General features: G+C 37.2%; 2 protein-coding genes across 2 annotated transcripts in view; both read left to right on the forward strand.

Annotated features, from left to right (window-relative positions):
• Positions 1–13,257, forward strand: part of LOC118768019 (chloride intracellular channel protein 2-like) — a 25,939-nt gene extending 12,682 nt beyond the window's left edge. Inside the window, exon 2 of the mRNA XM_036513681.1 lies at positions 6,853–13,257. Within this exon, the coding sequence (XP_036369574.1) occupies positions 7,085–7,861 (777 nt within the window). The 5' untranslated portion in view covers positions 6,853–7,084 and the 3' untranslated portion in view covers positions 7,862–13,257. The remainder of the gene's footprint in view (positions 1–6,852) is intronic.
• LOC115224751 (transcription initiation factor TFIID subunit 10-like) overlaps positions 1–13,866 on the forward strand; it is a 74,590-nt gene that overhangs the window by 12,686 nt on the left and 48,038 nt on the right. The window lies entirely within an intron of this gene.

Below are 13,866 nucleotides of genomic sequence, written 5' to 3' on the forward strand. Positions count from 1 at the left end.
CCACATGGTTGCGGGTTCAGTCCCACTGCGTGACATCTTCGGCAAGTGTCTTCTGCTATAGCCTCGGGCCGACCAATGCCTTGTGAGTGGATTTGGTAGACGGAAACTGAAAGAAGCCCGTCGTATATATATATATGTATGTGTGTGTGTGTTTGTGTGTCTGTGTTTGTCCCCCTAGCATTGCTTGACAACCGATGCTGGTGTGTTTACGTCTCCGTCACCTAGCGGTTCGGCAAAAGAGACCGATAGAATAAGTCCCGGGGTTGATTTGATCGACTAAAGGCGGTGCTCCAGCATGGCCGCAGTCAAATGACTGAAACAAGTAAAAGAGTAAAGAATAAAAAGAGTAATATATGCTACACAAGTGTTGAGTACTCATTCTCTTGTTTATGCACCCAGTTATGTGTGTGGGTGTGTATTTGCTAAATTGCCCTTATCGTCATCTTGTGACTAAAGATAGTTTCTTTAAGATCCGTGCCAAGATTCTTCAGTGCCCATCCCTCGGATCTTAAAAAGTACAGTTGGATACTTTTGTGTAGGAAATGTTAATGAAAGAATTGCATCTTTAGCAATTTTGTCAAAATTGCTTGCAATTCCTCATCCTGATCTTTAGCTCATTACAGATGCTGATCATGTGTTATTTTATTTTTTTTGTGTGCATATGTATGAATATGTGTGTGTGTATATATATATATATATATATATATATATATATATATATACTGTCAGATCAGACTGGAGCCTGGTGCAGCCTCCTGGCTTCTCAGACCCTGGTCGGACCATCCAACCCATGCTAGCATGGAAAACGGATGTTAAACGATGATGATGATGTTGATGATATAAAAGAGAGAGAGAGAACAATGAACTGGTGTCCTTTTCAGGGAATGTTCCAGTGATACCCTATGGAAACTAGGTAACCATCCTTATGTGTTCTACGACTCAAGAAATATATCTCATTTTTTATGTCCATTTTTCCATGCTTGCATGGGTCAGACAGAATTAAGTTCAAAGCCCTCCCCTGTTTCCAAGCAAGCTATTTTATACACACACACACACACAACCATGCCGGTGCCACATTAGAAGCACATGGCACACTGTAAAGTGGATGGCACTTGGAAGGATATCCAGCCATAGAAATCAAACCAAATCTGACTGGAACCTGGAACCTGGTGCAACTCTCTTGATTGCTAGCTCTGGTCAAACTGTCCAACCTCTGCCACCATGGAAAACAGGCTTTAAAAGATGATGATGGTGTGTATATATATGAGCTGGTGAAAAGAAGGGCATCCAATTATAAAACACTACCGCAGATCAGTCCTCATCTAACCCATGCCTGTATGGAAAAACGGGTGTGAAATGAATGAAATACACACACACACACACACAGAGGCCATGTACACAGCCTCCACTTTCAAAGAGAAATAACTCCTACAGAAAACTTGTCAAAGTACTGTGAGGTACATAAGTTAGATGCCTTTGTTATCAATGTGGGTAGTTGTGTAGTCACTTGACCAGTAAGCAGAACCTCTTCTCAAATCAGACCCTATTGTAATCTGTGGGACTACACTGGATAATATAGTCCTTTGGCTGAATTAGAGTTAAGCAACATCTAAATGTGTTACTCCGCACTAGCCCACGTGTGTGTGTATGTGTGTATATATCACCGTGACTGACCAGGCTATCAGATGTTGCTACACATCGCTGGTCACAATGCTCTTTCCATTGTTTTAGCCTTCAATGACGCCACCCTGCTGGCTAAGCGAGCAGGCCAACAGAAGAAAGAGTGAGAGAAAGTTGTGGCGAAAGAGTACAGCAGGGATTGCCACCACCCCCTGCCGGAGCCTCGTGGAGCTTTAGGTGTTTTCGCTCAATAAACACTCCCAACGCCCGGTCTGGGAATCGAAACTGCGATCCTATGACCGCGAGTCCATTGCCCTAACCACTAGGCCATTGCGCCTCCACGTGTATATATATATATATAAATATATATACACACACACACCACACACACACACACACACACACACACACACACACACATATATGTATGTGTATGAATTATTTGACAAAAAATTCTTCAAGGCTCCACCTCAGCATGGTTGCAGTCTAATGGCTGAAACAAAAAGAAACACACACACACACACACATACACAGAATATATTTACTCATGTGTGTCACTCCTTGGCTTTTTTAGTTGGAATCCACATGAGTAAATACAGTGTGTGTGTGTGTGTGTAGATACCATTGGCATTGCTGAGAAAAAAGCTAGTATTATGTGTACTCGTTGGGTGACAGAGGTACACACACACAAACAGCTCCAGAGCAGAGTTTGATGTGAGGGTAATTGGCCATAAAAATATATTTTGTGGCTGTGTCGTAAGAAGCTTGCTACCCAACTGCATTGTTCCGGGTTCGATCTCACTGAGTGACACTTCAGGTGAGTGTCTCCTACTATAGCACTGGACTGACCACAGTTCCATGAATGGATTTGGTAGATGGGAACTGAAAGATGCCCATATGTATAAACGTGTGTTGTGCGTGCCTTTGTGTTTGTTCCCCCCCCCCCACACTTTTGATAACTTGTGTTGGTTTGTTTACATCCCTGTAAATTTGTGGTTCAGCAAATGAGGCTGAAAGAATCAGTACCAGACATTTAAAACAAACCAAAAAAAAAAAAAAAAACCAGGCGCAGGAGTGGCTGTGTGGTAAGTAGCTTGTTTACCAACCACATGGTTCCGGGTTCAGTCCCACTGCGTAGCACCTTGGGAAAGTGTCTTCTACTATAGCCTTGGGCCGACCAATGCCTTGTGAGTGGATTTGGTAGACGGAAACTGAAAGAAGCCCATCGTATATATGTATATATATATATATGTGCGTGTGTGTGTCTGTGTTTGCCCCCTAGCATTGCTTGTCAACCGATGCTGGTGCGTTTATGTCCCCGTTACTTAGCGGTTCAGCAAAAGAGGCCGATAGAATAAGTACTGGGCTTACAAAAGAATAAGTCCCGGGGTCAACTTGCTCGATTAAAGGCGGTGCTCCAGCATGGCTGCAGTCAAATGACTGAAACGAGTAATAAAAAAAGAAAAAAAATGGTACTGGGGTCTGTTTGTTCAACTAAACTTTTCAATGTGGTGCTCCAGCATGGCCACCACCATCCAATGAGTGAAACAAGTAAAAGGAGAGATAAGATAAGAGAAGAGGGTGCAGAATTTATTTGGCAGAGGTGGGTGTTGGTGGACGTTTACAGTAGAATGAATGTTTTGTGAAAGCAACCACACTGCAGTGTATTGAGGTGTGTGCTGTTGCTTACAACTACTTAATAACAACAACAACAACAGCATTGGATGACTAATGTCCTTTCTGTTTGTCATTGAACTTAGTCATAAGTAGCTGGGTGGATGGGCAGGCGGAAGGGTGGTAGCCTAGTAAGCATGCAGCCTTCACACCCAAACACCTACAGTAGCTGTATGTATGAAGATAGCCTTGGTCTGTCTCTCTGTCTATCTATCTTTCTCACCATCACCCAGTGGTGGTGGTAGTAACAGTCGGCTCCCTACCATTACATCTATTCACCTGGTGGTAGGTAGAAGAAACTGAGTATTGTTACTACACACCGCTCACCACCACTGCCAGCAATTACAGTGTCGGGGATGGTGGCGCTGCTGTCTGTGTCAGCCAGGGAAGCTGCTTTACTTAATTCAGCAGTTTTCCTTTGACTGTTTTTGTTGATCTGAAATATTCTGGTGATGGTGGTGGTGGGGGGATTATTTTATAAGACCTCTCTTGCTCTGTTATAGGCACACATCTTATGACCTGCACTGTTATTAGTGCAGGTCACATCTTATGATCTGCACTCTTATTGAGACATTCCTTACGACCTCCCTGCATTATTATAAAGACATGATCTCTCTTGCACTAATTATTAAGACATATCTTATTGATCTCCCCTGCAATGTTACAGACTCAGTTTATAACCTTTCCTGCACTATTATGGGCTTATGACCTCTCTTGCATTATCATGGGCTCATTTTATGATGTCCCCTGCACTGTTACCATCTCACTTGCACCAATACAGAGAAGCATCTTATGACCTTCCTTCCCTATTACAGAAACACATTACATCTTATGATCTCTCCTGCATTATCATGGGCTCATTTTATGATGTCCCCTGCACTGTTACCAACACACATCTCACTTGCACCAATACAGAGAAGCATCTTATGACCTTTCCTTCCCTATTACAGAAACACATCACATCTTATGATCTCTCCTGCATTATCATGGGCTCATTTTATGATGTCCCCTGCACTGTTACCAACACACATCTCACTTGCACCAATACAGAGAAGCATCTTATGACCTTTCCTTCCCTATTACAGAAACACATCACATCTTATGATCTCTCCTGCATTATCATGGGCTTATTTTATGATGTCCCCTGCACTGTTACCGACACACATCTCTCTTGCACCAATACAGAGAAGCATCTTATGACCTTTCCTTCCCTATTACAGAAACACATCACATCTTATGATTTTTCCTGTCCACTTACAGATACCTCCATCTCATATTGGTTCTCCCTTCTGCTACTACTACTATTTCTAGACAATTATTATTATTTGTGCCAAAATTTGAAACCATTATTGTTATTATTGACTGGCAGTTTCTGTATAACAATGAATTAAATGCATTGCTTTATTATATTGCATCTTTTTTGTTGTGTTCAAATGAAACTGGGGTTAATCAATAAAACCAAATGCTGGGACTGGTTTAATGTGTCCCTGTACATGTAAGAAACCATTGTTGTTATTATCATCTTGTCAGAATTGAAGTAACAGAATTAAATGTATGGTATTTAGTTACGTCCCTTTACAGTTTGAACTGGCATTGAAGTTAATATTGACTTCTGGAGTTAGTTAAGTACCAGTTATGCCTTGGGGTTGATTTTAAACAATTGTTGCTTTCCATGGGCCTGTTACCTACTTGAAATTATATTTATTGTTAAATAACTCTAATTATAGTTATAGGGGGGCCAAACTGGCAGAATCATTAAAGCATCTTTTTTCTTTTCTTTTTTTTTACTCGTTCCATTGATTTGACTGTGGCCATGCTGGAGCAACGCCTTTAATCGAGCAAATTGTCCCCAAGACTTTGGCTTTGTAAGCCTAATATTTATTCCATCGGTCTCTTTTGCTGAACCGCTGAGTTATGGGGACGTAAACACACCAGCATCGGTTATCAAGCAATGTTAGTGGGGACAAACAGACACATAAACACACACACACATACACATACATACATATATACGATGGGCTTCTTTCAGTTTCCGTCTACCAAATCCACTCACAAGGCTTTGGTCGGCCCGAGGCTATAGTAGAAGACACTTGCCCAAGGTTCCACGCAGTGGGACTGAACCCAGAACCATTTGGTTCGTAAGCAAGCTACTTACCACACGGCCACTCCTACACCTGGCAAAATTGCTTTGTGATATTTTTTTTTCTGGCCCTTTCCTTTCTGAGTTCAGTTCCCAGTGGTGGTCACCTTTACTGTTTATCCTTTCAGAATCAGTAAAATATTAGTTCATATACCGAGATCAGTGTAATTGTTTGTCCCCCTAGCATTGCTTGACAACCGATGCTGGTGTGTTTATGTCCCCGTCACTTAGCAAAAGAGACCAATAGAATAAGTACTAGGCTTACAAAATTTGCCAGTCTTGTTTCAAAATTTGAAACAGTTATTTTTGAACACAACAAGCGCGTCAGACAAAATGCTTAGCAGCATTTCATCTAGTTCTTTACATTAAGTTCCTATTCCACCAAGGTCAGCTTTTCCTTTCATTCTTCCAGGGGTCAAAATAAGTACCAGTTAAGCACTGAGGTTGATGAGATTGACTTAACTCCCTCCCCCAAAATTTTGGGCCTTGTCCCTATGGTAGAATTGTCATTATTACTCTGCCATTAATGATTTCATTATAAGTACTGCAATTAAATGCATTTATTTCTTCTTACTGCTGCTATTACTACTACTACTATTACATTACATATTGATGCCATACTAGTCTGACGAAGAAAATCGCCAGCCATAGTTCTCTCTGTCCCTTTTAAACAGACAGGATTGGGATAATTTTGAGGTTAACTGTATCTAGGCGCTAAATTCTAGTTTGAATTGTTCTGGAGTAATGAAACAAAAAACATACACCACAGACAGAGAAAAAAGCAGTAGCAGGATCAAATGGTGGTGGTGGCAGTAGTGTTTGAGAGGAGCAGAGACCATTTTTTTTTTTTTTTTTTGGAGAGAGAGAGAAAGAGAAAGAGAAAGAAAGAGTTGACAGTAGATCAGTTGTTTAACCCTTGGTTATCAGGTGAATGGTTTCTTTTTGTTTTTTTTTTGGTTTTTTATATTGGGTGCAGTTTGAATCCTGAGGGGTGGATGGATGGATGGATGGTGTGTGACGTAGATGCAGTGATTTTTTTTTTTAGTGTGAAGTTTGTATTAGGGGTAGATATTTTTGTTTTTAAGAGCTGAAGTTATTTTTCTGAGCCTGAAGTGGTGCTGGGTGGTGTGTTGGTCATGCAAAGCTGTATGTGGTCCTTGTAAGAAAAAATTTTTTTTTTTTAAATTTTGTTTTTATTTATTTTTTGTTTTAGAGTTAGCATGCCTAGTGCCTGTGATGGTTGAGCTGCCCTGTATAGATGTTGCTCACGGTGTTTTGTGGGTTGTTAGCTCAACCTGTGTAATAGTAGTCTGTCTGTGTGTCTGTTATTTTGGTGCTGTTGTTGAATGAGTTAACTTATTACAGACTGGTTAAAAAAAAGGAAAGACTGACTGACTTGGATTTTCTCTGCTCCACAGGTTGTTCCTGAAGTAAACGTTTTCAGACACTTAAGACTGAAACTCTCCTCTACTTGTCCTACCACCACCACCACCACCATCACTACAACTACTGCTACTGCCACCACCATCACCTAATATTAGTGCTACTACTACTACTGCTCTCTCTCTCTCTCTCTCAACACACCTCGTCACTGCTTCAACACAACCTGCTCTGACGGTTACTGCTGCTACAACTGCTGCGTAATTTACAATGACAGAAACGAACCACCACAGTACTCCGGGACCCGAACTCACCCTTTATGTGAAGGCCGGGCAAGCTGGCCAAGGATTCGGCGCCTGTCCGTTCTGTCAACAGATCCACATGATCCTGGCACTGAAGGGCCAAGAATACGATGGCAAGTTGTTCGAAGTTGTAGTCATCGACCCTGGCCGGCCACCGGCAGAGTTTCGCAAACATGCCAACCGACTGCCTGTTTTGAAACACGGTGACGAAGTGTTGACAGAGAATGAAGAAATCATCAACTACATTGACAAGAATTTCCCTGAGCCTGATCTATCGTACTCGGACCGGAGGGCTCATACTGTGTGTTTAGACGTCTTCTCTAAATTTGCTCACTACATCAAACAGGTAAGCACTTCTCCCGACCACCTCATCTCAGAGCTGTGGCGAGTCAGTGACCACATGGTAGATTCCGGCAACAAGTTTCTCTGCGGAGACAAACTGACCCACCTCGACTGTTTGATGTTACCTAAGCTTCAGCACATCCGAGTAGCAGCACTGGCTTTCAAAGATTTCCACATCCCTTCCACCATGACCGGCATCTGGAGGTACCTGTGGAAGGCCTACAAGGAGCCTATTTTCCAGGTCTCCTTGCCTAGCGACCAGGAAATTGTTTACCACTGGAGTTGTAAATCAGAAACACCACTATTATCCGAGGAAAAGAAAAGGATTTACTGTATTGATGGTGAACCCCAGTATGATGTGTCGATGCCAGACGGATACAAAGTCCCAGAAGACAGTGAATAATAATGATATTAACATTGCAGCATGTTTTGACACAGGATTTTTTCTTCTCAGTGAGCATCCTTTGATATATAAATATATACATATAACACACATATATAAATATACACACACACACACGCACATTTATATATATATATATATATATATATATATATATAAATTTATGTACACAAATATAAATAATAAAATGTAACAACAAAAGAATGAGACTTCGATATTAGAGAAATAGAGGATTATTTATATATCTGTTATAATTTGGAACAGACAGTAAAAGTTTGTTATTATGGCCAACGAGAATGTACTGTAGCCCTTCGCTCCAACATTTGAAACCCCGAGTACTATAATAACCTTTTACTTTTTGTTCTAAATTATAACACACACACACACACATATATATAGTATATAACACACATACATACATAATATGCATTCATATATATAACATATAATACATAGACATATACACACATACATAACACTTTATATTAAATATACATACATTGAAAATATACGTATATAAAGGATACCTGTGAATACAAGAAGTGTCAAGTGATTGTTTATATTTATCACACTTGCTTGGTATGTATACGTGCATATATACATAGGTCCACAAAGCATTGTGTGTGCATGTGTTTTTATATATATGATATATATAAAAAAAAAAAATGTATTAAGATTGTGAAAGTTTTTCACTGTAGTTTCTTAATGTCCAGTGTCGAACTGACTGGTCACAGTTTCAATTTAGTGCTAGATACTCTGTTGAACGAAGAAAGGGGAAGTTTTGCTGGCCAAATACTTGTTGATGACTTTGAAATTCTATTTATAAATCAAAGAAAGAAAAAAAAAAAGCACACACCCTTATATGACTTTATAAAAAAGCTAAATTTTTTGGTAATTTGCTCTTCAATACTCTCTCTCACTATCTCTTTCTTTGGGCTTTGTTAGCTGAAATGGTCCCTCTGTAATCTATTTGTAAGCCCTACCTGTTCGGGGATCCATTCCACTTACAAAGCATCACACATACACATTTTAGTTCTGAAATGTATATGTAAAAACTGCCCAGGTTAGTGATGTCTGCATAATGGTTGAATTTTGTTAATTGTTGCACTGAACAATGGCTAAATTTGGTAGGATTTTCTTTTGTCAACAACCTTTTGTTGTGACTTGGAAGTTCAATTGGTTATTGAGTTTACCGACGACTTGCTTTCAAACTTGTATTAGTTTTAGCCAAGAGGGTATAAATGGCAAGGCTTTTTTATGTCTGCTAATCTTTCCTCGCCAGTGAACAATATTTTAATTTTAAATTTAATTACAGCCACTACCTGTATAACGTAAAAAGTATAAAAGCTGGGGGGGGAATGTTATGTATGTATCCAAGTGTTTTGGGTGATCAGCAAAAAGAAAAAGAAAAAAACAGGTTGTGTGTGGAGGTGGGTGGATACATGTGTGGTTGTGTGTATTTGTAGGCAGATGTGGCAGATTAAATTTTTCTGTTGTAAACTATATTTATATGTAAGGGAAAAAAACAAGACTTAGTCCTGTCACTCATTATTTTAATATATTGCATATGTATTATATGCGTAACATATTGTAATATATATTCCATATAGATATATTGTATAATTTTGATAACACTGTTGTTTGTTGAGGTAGAGGCAAATTTAGTATAATATATATAATAATGTTATTGTAATGATAGTATTATAGTAATGTAGATGTGTTGAAATAATTACTGTCGTTAAAAAATGATTTCTGTTAAAAGTGAAGAGATACTAGTAGACTAGTAGTTTGTTCTGAGTTCACCTAGTTGTGTTGTTGTTGTTGCTGTTGTTAGTTTGTGAGTAGTTTTGGTAGGAGTGTGTGTTGTGTACGCGAACGGTTTGAGTAGATGTAAAAGATCAGTGTGCTAGTTTAGTTTACTGTAAACTGCAGCCTCTCTGTCAGAGATGATAGCAGACATCTGTGAAATGAATTCTGGTTTCTTGTCTAAAAAGACTAAAAAAAAAACCACCACCACCACCACCATCTCCTCCATCTTCACTGCACCAAACCTCCACCATCCATCTTCTAGTACAGACATCGAGCTAGCTTGATGTGGTGTAATATTCAAATAACGTTCTTCTGTCATAGACTTCTTCTCATGAAACTTTTAAGGGGAGGAGGGCTACAAGCAAGCCATCTACATTGGTTTATAAGCCATTAAATACACATACATGCGTACGCTTACACCTCTACACACAAACATTATACAACTCTCGCCGTTCTTGGTTAAGTAGGCAAGTCAAAGAAGAAGAAGAGGAGGAGGAGGAATAAGATACAATTTTTATTTTGTTTGACTTATTTTTCTTTGACTGGCTGTTTTGGAGTTGTGATAACTTGTTGGTTCTTATCTCCCAAACTTCCACTCTCCATGATAAAAATTATTCTTTTCTAGCTTATAAACCCAAGCATTATCACAATAGCTTGTTAGTTCATTGCATAAAAAAAATCATTCCAACTTATGGTATCAGTATTATTACAATAGGTTATTATGTCTGTATTAAAAATTATCATTACTTATAATATCCAGTATTATTACAGTAATTCATTAATTCTGTGTTGAGTTCTACTGTCCAACTTATACCATCAGTATTAGTAATTCTTCAGCTTGTTCTCTTTGTTCTTAGCCCTTTTCTTACCATATTTCTGTTTAGATATTCTTTAATTCTTTAACTTGTTTCAGTCATTTGACTGTGGCCATGCTGGAGCACCGCCTTTAGTCAAGCAAATTGACCCGGGACTTATTCTTTGTAAGCCCAGTACTTATTCAATCGGTCTCTTTTGCCGAACCGCTAAGTGACTGCTTCTGTTGTAATTAATTTTGAGAATAATGAATTTATTTAGTTAAATGCCATTATTTAGCCAGTGTTTGGAACATAAATTAACAGGAAATTTTTGACGGAAGACTTTAATTTTGTTCACTTTAAAACAGAAAGTTTGTATGGAAACGGGGTCAGTTTCAGGTGGGGTTAGTATGAAATGGTTAAATCATGGACAGACCAAAGCATTTACCAACCTAAACAATGAAATATTATCTTTATATCCTTTTCTATAATAATTCTATAGACTTTCTTTCACCTATTCCTCACCAATTTTTCTGATGAAATACCCTGCTTCTCCATGTTTCCAATTTATATTAAAAATAATCATGGACTTTGCAATACTTTAGTAAAATAAGCTGTTATTGTTTGGAACATAATGGAAGTTTCAGACTTAAAATTAAGATAGGAGGATGAAATTTTTTAAAAATAAACACTTTTTTAACAAACGAAAAAAATAACTGGACAGTTTTTGTATTGTGTAAAAAAAACCAAAGGTGGTATGATGCAGGTTATTAAGAATGGTGGGTTACAAGAATACAGTTCTGTAGATTAGTGTAAAACTGGCAAATGGATTGTTTAGGATGGAAATAGAAAGGAAGTGAGATTAAAAAACAAAAAGAACCCAACACTGCTCCCATGTTTAGATTTGAATAATCGTTTCAAGCACTTTTCCTTCTTTTAATACACACCTATTTTTCTTACATCTCCACATTTACATTCTTTATATGCAAATGCATTTTTTTCCTCCCTTCTCTTTCTGTATTGAAGTAGTCAGCAGTTTATAGGAGAGGAGTTTAGTTCTTTCATTTGATTATTTCTGTTGAAATATAACTGCTTATGTTTCAGTTAATTTAAAAAAAAAAAAAGCGAAGTATTTAGTAAGGCAACTCATTATTAAACGAGTGTTTAACGTAACAGGAAATGTTGACGGTAGGTTTTTAGCTTAGGTTGCTTTAACCCTTTTGTTACCATATTTTTGTTATTCAGTAAAATAACTTTATTAAACTTGTGTCCGGAACATTAAATTAACATGAAATTTTCATGGAAGGTTTTGGTTCAGTTCACATTAAAACAGGAAGTTTGTATCGTAGAACCAGGGATGGTCTCATGTGGATTGGTATCAAAAGGGTTAAAATATCTTGGATTCTGTTTGTTGTATCACAAACAAAGAATCAGTGGATTTTTTTTTTGGTGGGGGTAGGGTTCGTAGGGAGAGATGTAGATCTTTGTAAACAGTAAAAGCAATCATTATTTGGCAGTCTCAAAAACTCAATTGTTTGATCTTTCATATTCCTCGGACTTTGAAAAGTTTGAGGAATACGAATGAGAGTCAAGCAAAGTCTGGAGAGCTGTCAGGGGAAGAATACACACATTGCCGTAAACTTAGAATTTAGTTTAAAAACCTTAGAACTCATAGAGACTAAAGTGGAATGGGACATCTGGAGGACTGCTTGTGTTATTAGTAAATACCTACCAAAATTTAGACTCTTTGGACCAATTGTCTTTCTTGGACCAATCGTCTTTCTTGTGCCTTCATTTGCTTGATATCTGATAAATATATTAAACAAAAAAAAATAATAAAATAAAATAAAACAAACCCCTGATAATTTCCTTGGTGGAATTCACATTGAAAGAGCATAAGTTTCTGAATTTTCTACTCTTTCTCTCACACACCCCACTTTTTGATTTTATTTTTAAACTCTCCCCCTCCCCTCAAATTATGATCTGAATTGCTATCTTTATTATAATATCCACATCAGTGCTTCCTTGATTCTTTAAAATACTCAGATAAAAAAAATGAGAGTGGTTTTTTTTCTCTTTTTAAGAGCACACAAATAGGGAGCCCTGCTCTTTTGCAAATGTTTCCATAAAATGGTATAAGCTCCCACTCAAGTTTCAATCCCAGCTCAAAGTCCCTATCTCTTTAATTTATGCCACAATTGTATTTGGGGTCTGGGATGATGAGGATAGGTGTGAATGTTACAACATCCTGCTTCTTGCTCTTCCTTATAAAGAAAATTGAAAAAAACAAAAACAAAAACAAAGTGACCCTTTTAAAGGTATGATCTATCCCTAATAAGCCAAATTGTGTTTGTGTGTGTGTGTGTGTGTGTGTGTGTGTTTGACACTTGGTTTTAATTAATTAAAATTTAATTGTTGGAATTAGATTTTTGTTGAAATTCGTTTGGAGAAAATAAAATTATGCAATAAAAGTGAAATTGGTAACTGAGAAAGCTGATAATGTTAATTCAGTTTGATATTCTTGGAAGAATATATATATTGAAAGCAGTTTGATAGTGGTGGCCACCATGTGTCACTTGTTTCATATAAATACAACCACACAAGTATGATATAGTGTTGTCTGGGCACACTATACAACTACTATAACTAATATTACTTCAATCTATTGAGTCTATTTTAGTGGCATTACTGTTATTTTGTGTGTGTGTGTTTACTCTCTTTGAATAATGGATAGATCTGATGTGGTGGTGATGTTTTAGATCCCAACTGCAAAATTGTGGCAAAAAAAAAAAACCAAAAAAAAAAGATAATGGGACAGTATTATTATATATTTTTTTTGTTTCTACAATTTCAATTTATGATTTTTTTAAAAAAAAGTGTGTGAAATTTATTTTCCTTTTTTTATAATTAAAATTTGATCAACCAACAGAAATTACTTTTCTCTATATTTTTTTTATCATTTAAAAATTTTTTAAGTTTTGAGAGTTAATTCACAGTATTTCTCTGCAATCAATCTTTTTTGAAACCTCACAATTAATTAATTAATTAATGATAATTATTGCTCTAGTCATGTTAAAGTGTAATTATTTTTGCTCATCAAATAAATAACAGTGATGAAATTTTTACGAAAAAAAACAAAACAACTGGTGATTGAAAATAACCAGAAGGAGAAAAAATGTCACCCTTTTTTTATATTTAAACTATTTATAACTAACACACCAAATTTATTTTCCTTTGACTTGTCTATTTATTATTATTATGCTTTTTTTTTTTGGCATTCTCACAGTTTTTCTTTCTTTGTTTAAGAATCTCTCCTAGAGATATCTCTTGTAAGATATCTGAAGATATCTGTATCTTGTATAAGATACCTACAGATATATATAACTATGTTGTATATCTGCA

The sequence above is a fragment of the Octopus sinensis genome, linkage group LG26, assembly GCF_006345805.1.
Source record: "Octopus sinensis linkage group LG26, ASM634580v1, whole genome shotgun sequence".
Taxonomy (NCBI): Eukaryota; Metazoa; Mollusca; class Cephalopoda; order Octopoda; family Octopodidae; genus Octopus; species Octopus sinensis.